The sequence below is a fragment of the Macrosteles quadrilineatus genome, unplaced genomic scaffold (genome assembly GCF_028750875.1).
Source record: "Macrosteles quadrilineatus isolate MER2022 unplaced genomic scaffold, UCM_ALF_1.0 Scaffold_1__1_contigs__length_201487025, whole genome shotgun sequence".
Lineage (NCBI taxonomy): Eukaryota > Metazoa > Arthropoda > Insecta > Hemiptera > Cicadellidae > Macrosteles > Macrosteles quadrilineatus.
This window is the reverse complement of record NW_026542594.1, coordinates 181,884,375-181,892,201: the sequence shown is the minus strand read 5'-3', so window position 1 is coordinate 181,892,201 and position 7,827 is coordinate 181,884,375. Positions and strand designations below refer to the sequence as shown.

Sequence of the window (7,827 nt, the reverse complement as noted above, 5' to 3'; positions counted from 1 at the left end):
GCTCTTCAGCTATAGCACGTTTGACATCCATTTTTATACTACTAACATATACAAAATAAAAGCTTTATATGAGTATGGTTTGAGAATACTCGCACACGGTGTGCCCAGGTTAAGCGTTACATGGCCAGTCCAGCGAAACTGGTAGTCGCCTTGTAACACCCTCTCCCTTTTTATAAAGCTCTCAAAATCGTTGACGATACTTAATAAAAAGGAACAGTTTGAGAAACAATTAGATTCTTATGGAATTTCATGAAAATACAATTTCCTTAAAAAACCGGTGGTAGCAAAATTTAGGCTTAAAGAGATTAATCCACTTTATGGTTTAAGAACGTGACTTTAGCCACAACAGCTGTTTGCACTATAAAGTGGGTGAGCATCTATACAGGATAGGAAGTTGGGGGTAAAGTTTTTTTTTGGGGATACACTATAGTGCTCTTAAGATGTTATGGAATTCAATCTGTGCCACCTGATACGCCATCACATGAATGAGCATCCATATAGGAGAGGAAGTTAGGGGTAAAGATTTATTTTGGATTCACTATAGTGCTCTCATGTTATTGTGGCCTTTAATTCGTATCATCTGACAGGCCGTCACGTGGGTGAGCATCTATACAGGATAGGAAGTTAGGGGTAAAGCTTTTTTAGGATACACTATAGTGCTCTCAGGTTGTTATAGAATTTAATCCGTTTCACCTGATAGGCCGTCACGTGTGTGAGCATCTATACAGGATAGGAAGTTAGGGGTAAAGTTTTTTTTGGATACACTATAGTGCTCTCATCGTGTTGTAAAACTGCAGCCTTTACACAGGTGACACAGGCATGTGGTGACCAATGTATGTTGCCTTCGTAGGTGGCCACCACAGCTATAACGATACTTGAGGGTGGGGTGAAGTGCAAGCTGTTACAGCGCCAGTCAACTTTCTTATACCATAGCAGTATGTGTGCGTTTTCCTGTTTTGGGTGGGTGTTTTCTATCGATCGAATGTCTCAACCGATAATAAAAACACGGGTAATATTTCTACACAAAGAAGAGCCAATTTATGAAAGAGTGAAAACTTTGCCACCACCTTTACCACCAAGGAACAAAACCCAACAGCAGGTATGTAAATCTTTAGATTAAGTCTGTTTGTTAATTTACACACCAGTGAAAGGCTTCAGAGGTGATAGTTTTAGTGAAGAACAAGGTACTGAGTTTAAATCGCAAACTAAAGCTTTATATTCTTCAAACGAGTGACTAGTCGGATCTTTTATACATCTGCAAGCAAGATCTATCGGCATGAAGCTTATGGGGTAGTCAGCCCAAAAGTATTCACGTTCTAAAAAGAAATCAAACATTAGAGGAGGTAAATTTAAATATTTAAAAAGTAAAACACAGTCGAGATATTTGTCCCAAATTTCCTTTAAGCAAATATTAAATAGGGATATAACTTGCGTCATGGCTCCGTCGTGTTCTTTGTACCGCGTTACATAAGCGAATGAGATAGAGCACTATCTTATCGTTTCCCCCACCATATTAAAAACGCGCGCGCTATTAAAGAGCCTTCAGTCGTAAAAGTAAAACTGAACCAAGATGATTATTACCGTGTTGAGTCTGTTTATGCAACTGTACGGGCCGTTTTCATCCCAATACGCGGACGATGAAGCATATTGGGAATATAGGGAAATTGAAAGGAAAGTGGACAAGATGAATAGGAGGCTGAAAGAACTTCATAAGAAGATTGAATGGTGGGATTAGGTAAGTCTTGGATTTTTTTGGTAGCCATAAGGGAGGGTGTCATATGTGCCTTCAAGTCTCCTCTTAGGTCCAGTGACTCTAAAGAGTTTTTTCACTTTAGTCGTTATGATATTTTTGTCTTTGGTCCTTCTAATTCTGCTCTCAGTTGTCTCAACTGAAAGTCTCGCTTCACTCAACACCATTTCTTTTAATTGGGCAAAATTTAGTTTTTTAGAGGTGTTGAGGTTAAGTGTCAACCCTTTAATTTTGCACACTTCAACTAAAGCATTTTTATTTGTTGAAAACACCAAGTACGCGTATGTCTTTGGACCACCTGAAACAAATTCAACAATATAGGAGCCCGGACCGTACTCGGCTAGCTCGTCTGTCATTTCTCCCAAGTAGTCACCGGTAGGTATCCTGTACAAGTTCTGCTTATATATGTAGAGTACGCTGTCTGTGTCGTAGTAAATCACCTGGCCGCCGAGAGCTTCGAGGTGTTCGTAAAGCTTTAATCTAGCTTGTGCCGTAGTGAACGCTGCCAGGACAACATTCACTGTTCGCAAAGACTCTCCAACCTCGTCGATGTTTTGCCAATTCACTAGAAGGACATTTTCGTTCAATTCTCTAATGGTATTGACCTGTATCCCTGGTGTTATCATTAACGTAAAGAAGTCTTTGGGGTTCCTAATCAACGACGCCTTTGTCTGGTTCTCTCGCTGGCCAAACTTTCCCCAAAAAGAGTTAAGCATTAGTTTAGCAAGAGATCTCAATCCACTGTTCTTTTCAATCTTGGCGGGATCCAGACTGACTCCTTCATGGTCTTTATAGTCCTTGACGTACTTCTCTTTGTCTTCAGGGGTCTCACACCATGAAGGGTACCCTGATGCCTCTTGTTTGATCTTTAGGAATTTATCTATAAAATCTGTAAAGAGCCCTCCGTTTTCATAAGTGGCCATCTTGTATTCCCACATCTCATACATGTCTAGAATCACATATCCTTTGTCCACGGCTTTCCTTATCTCATCCATGGTCCACGTACCGGTCAGGGCTCTTTCTTCACTACTATGGTGACAATCTTCTTGGTTCAACTGCTCACCACACTTTCTACACAAAACAAACATCAGTTTGTCACTCATCCTAGCAGGTAGTACAGGGTGATACAGTTTCAGTGGTGGCAGGACTTTACATTTCAGAATACCATTTACTTCCAGTCCAAGCTCTCGGCAGGCTCTGTCCCCTACATGTACAGTGGGATGTCCTAGTGGATAGTGCCCTCTCTTACAAACATAAGGGTATAGGGAACACACATCGACATATTGGATGGATTCACCATCTTCACACTTGTGATAGGTCTTGGCGTTTCCTGTCCTACCCCCAAAGAAAGCGTTGCGAGGTTCAAGGGGGAGAAAATTCAAGATAGGCAAAGAGTTTAGATAAGACAAGTTATTATCGCGTTTGATTTTTTTAAACTCGCACTCCCACATCTCAACAATCTCATACGCGGTTTCAGACAGTTTTTGAATTTTTGTTTTAGTTCTTTCATACCGGAGATGTAGGCTGTCAGAAGGATCCTCTTTCAGAGGCTCCTCTCGTTTGTAGGGGTAGCAGTTAGGGCATCCATGGTAGTAACAGCCTTGGAATTCATAAACACGTTCCCCATCAAACCCGTCAACTTTCATTCCCGCAATTCTACTCTCTCTCCCCCGCCCAGCGTGGTTAATTGTCACATCTCGCTGGCCTTCTTCCCAGGTCATCCATTGCAAAGCAATGGCCGACTGGTTTTCAACCATGCGATATCCGTTTTTAGGAATCAAGCCGATAGTGTTGGGTTTCAAAAAGTTACGTCTGAACGCCAGGTTACAGGCGCTCGCGATCGTAACAGCCTCTAGGAATGGTTCAACATTACATTCAAGTAAGAAGAGCTTTCTAAATTTAATACACGCTTGGGCCAGTATGTCAACATCAGAAAGGCAATACTCTACTATTTCTTTGGAAAAATCAAAAACATAATTTTGACTCATCTGTTCGTTGTGCCAATTTTCAAAGTCCTTGTATGTTTTTTCAAACATAGTGTCAGGACAGTAGAATTTTTTACTAGGGATAGGACCGACAAAGTTTTGATTCGCCATCGTGTTGAACAGATGAGGAAAGTAGCCTTTCTTTTTCTCCGGGGGCAGATCGAACGCTTTTGGAAGAGCAGACAGTGCCATGGGGAAGTAGTTTAGGGAATCAATAAACCGTACACTGTCCACTTCCAACAATATCACCTTTGTGCCTCTCATGATCAGTTCAGGTGTGAATTTAGTGTGTTCAATAATGTGCTTCAGGATAAACTGGAAATCAAACCCCTGACCGTTATGGGCAATTGCACACACATTCTTAAATTGCTTTCTGCTCTCCATAACATAGTCCACAAATCTACCAACAGGGTCCTCTCTGAATATTTTTGTCCTATCGTTGCACGTGTCACAACCCTCTCCCTCTATACATTTCCAACAGTACTGTTGAGAAATGCAGAGATTGACTATATGCAGGTTGGAGTCAGGGTCGGTTGCCAGGGGTTCGTCTTGACGCGTCTCCAAATCAAAGAAAATGTACACAGAGTCTTTAATCTTGTCTGTGGGCTTTCTTTTGTCCACTTTCATGTAGCATTGGTGGTCAGGTGGTAAGAATTCCCTACAAATCACACAGAAAACTTCTCCACAAACATGATCTGACTTTCTGTTGTTAAGATTGATGATTTTGTCACAGTCCTTACATTTTCTCACAGATTTACAGCGCTCATTCTTGTGGGCCAGGAAACAAATCTGATTTTTGTATTTTAAGTTGCATTCAGGACACACAATACCACCCATCTCTTCAATGCAAGGTGGAGAGACGGTTTGACAGGCTGAGCAAATATTGTTACATCTGTGGTTTCCTTTGTTGCTATACGGAACGTGGCATCCTTCACAGAAGTGGGTGCAGGCAAAAGCAGCTGTCAATGAAGTTATAACATTGTAGTGGCCATTATGGAAGAGCAAATTAATTTTTAGTGAGGCATCAGGGTTGTTTCCTTCAAAGTACACGTCTCTGCCCCTCCTGTCATAGTGATACACAGTGATCTTGTATTTTTTCAGATGGTCCTGAAACTTTTGCAACTCTAGGATACCTGCACCCTCCTCTGGAATTTCCACCCTAGCCTTCTGCATCAGTTTCCTTGCCCTGTTCAATTGCCTACCCCTTCTGTCCTTACGAATAGCTTGAAATTCAGGATTGTTTTTAACCTTAGCCTTTGCCACCACAATAGCCCTAGGCAGGCAGAGGTTGTCAGTATTCTTTATAGCAACAATGCCCTTCCGTTTGTGACATTCTTCATTGAACGTGTTAAACATGCCTGGCCTTACCCTACCTGTGCCTACAGGGAGATTGACACGAGTGCACTCGACCTGGAAGGTATCTGCCGAAGTGATTGATTCCGCATTACTCTGAACTATTCCGCCAAAAATTTCCCACAGTACGTCCTCATCCACTTGGGCAGCTGGTCGGAACGCAACGTATCCGGGCTCTTTATTTTTTAAATTTAGACTTCGCAAAGTAAACCCGAGCTGATCCCCTTCCTCGGACTCAGCTTTCATTTTTTCAACAAGGCTAGAAAAGCCACCTCTAAGCCAATCAATTTCAGAAACTCCTTCAGGAGGGGAATTAAATTTAAAAGTGGTCCTGCGGCCATGTACTCTAAAGCGCCTGACATACGTTTCATTGGTGTTGACAACATTGACTGGATCAACAGGCCCAATAAAGGGTTCCGCAGAAGTGCTTGGAACTGAATCCATACTAAAGACCAGAAACAGTATACTATTTAAAAATTAATAAACTAACTTTAAAAAAACTAAAATTTATTTTATAATATATAATAAAAAAGTCTAATAGATTATTTTTTAAGAAAACAGTTTAAAAATATTTTTAAGATTCAATATGTTACTTCCTATAAAGCTGGCAGCAGAAAGATAACTGTTAACAAATGTTAGCGGTATTTATACTTGTAACCTTATGACCTAAGCAGCGGATGACTGTTGTGATAGCAATTTAAATTCAAAAATTCAAACGTATCCCAACTGACAATAGCTCAACAGAAATAATATAAACTTAGATAGTTCTAATTAGCATACAAAGCAATCAGCAGGAAACTGTTATCTTAACCTTGATGACCCTCACTTGAAAAAGTGTACAAAACTAATGAGTTATGTAACTTGTTTGTTTCAGATAATATGCCAATGATGAAGAAAGAAAATTAGTGAATAAGTATTTAACTTTCGTTCAATCAACGTAATATAATTAATTTACTCTTTATAATAAAACTTTAAAACTATTTATTTGTTTTACTAACCTGAGACACAAAGACAAAACACCAAGATGGACTAAAGCAGACCAAGTCAGAGACCAGAATATCTTGCTCAGGTGAATAGAGCGCTTATATACACCGTCATATAAGTCGAGGCCAGCCAGGCAGGTAGGTCGTTACACAACAAGGACAGACAGCAAGGACTGTATAATTTAGAACCATTAAGCCGGCCCCAGATTAACAAACTCACTGGCCTTCACATTTAAGAGCCGACAATCAGGATGTCTAACTGTCAATTATAATACAAGGCCCAACTTTGTAATCAGATTTATAATCCATGTTAAATTAACTCACTCACCTCGACATTTCAAAGAACCACTTTTCCTTGTAGTCACTACTCCCCATTCCATATATAGTTGGCAGTTAACAAACAACATAATTTATCATATCTATGATATTTGAAATTGTTTAAAGCTGTAACTTGGTAGGGTGGTTTGTAACCACTACCACTTAGGCATAGTATACCTCTTAAGGGTGAACTACCCTCTGAACCACCCCTAACATAAAAAGTGTCATTTTCAATAGAAAATGTCTGAAACTTAAGATTCATGCGTTCTTAACATTAAATCACCTAAAAATAGTCAAATTTTCACTCAGGGATGAAACTACCCTAAAAGTGTTTTTTCCTTATTGCTCAGCTATTTTAATAGTTTGAGCACTGAAACTTGGTACAAAAATCAATACTAGTTTACTCGACATTATTTAAAAACCAATATTGAGAATCATCCCCTAGATTTTCTTTTATCAACCCTTATACTAAAACAGTTATTACATAATTACCAGAGGGTGAAAAATTATTATATTTGCTACAAAGTATCCCAGCACTGTCTAATATTTTTAACAATTAAAACTTTCAACCTAAACCTAACAGCTACCCCATAATCACTCTTCATCCCCCAAACTTTAGGATTTTTTATTAAGCTTATTTTTCATCGTATCAATCTGAGATTTGATATACTGATTCATCTTTATACTAGCTACAAAATATATAAATCTCAGCCTCATTAGACCACCTCAACGCTGCACTCTGGTGGGCAAAGATTGTACCTACAGTACTACAATCTGGTGGAAAAATAATGTACCTACAGTGCTACAATCTGGTGGCTAAGACTCCTAGTGGTCAAAATCAGAACTACAAAATACTTTTCATCCTACATCACACTCTTAACCTCCAAGGACAAACATAATTAGTCAACACCATGATAACAAGCTTATCTTGACCCAAAGGTCAGCTTATTTTGACCCCAAGGTCATGATAACAAGCGTATCTTGACCCCAAGGTCACGATAACAAGCTTATCTTCACCCCCAAGGTTAATGACCCAGTTCAAGGTCATTTTGGCCTATCCTCCCATGGGGTCTACTGATGTTATCCAAACAAAAATGCTGCCAAACTCAATAATTAACAAAGTTGTTCAGGTTAACAATGTGTATTCATCCCAAAGCTTTTACTACCCCAGAAAGCAGTATAATGTTTACTAAATATTTGGCACCTACATATAGTTAATGGCAATACTCATTTACGCAACGGTACCATTTTCAATAAACAATATTTCACTAGTGTAGTTTTAAAAATATAAATACCAAATGCCTCGTAGCTTAAAACAACGAATAGCTTTCGCAGTTTCCAAAACCAACAATCAAACCATGATGGTAGTGACCTAAAGTAACAAAACCCGCCCACTAGATCGTCTGGCTTGTAAACACATTGCTGATGTTGTCATAAC

The 7,827-nt window shown here is 39.5% G+C and overlaps 1 protein-coding gene across 1 annotated transcript; it reads right to left on the bottom strand.

Annotated features, from left to right (window-relative positions):
* Positions 1-1,731: 1,731 nt before the first annotated feature.
* On the bottom strand, positions 1,732-5,532 carry LOC129003084 (uncharacterized). Its single transcript, XM_054431312.1, has one exon. The coding sequence runs from the start codon at positions 5,530-5,532 to the stop codon at positions 1,732-1,734; it is 3,801 nt and encodes a 1,266-aa protein (XP_054287287.1).
* Between the last annotated feature and the right edge of the window lie 2,295 nt (positions 5,533-7,827).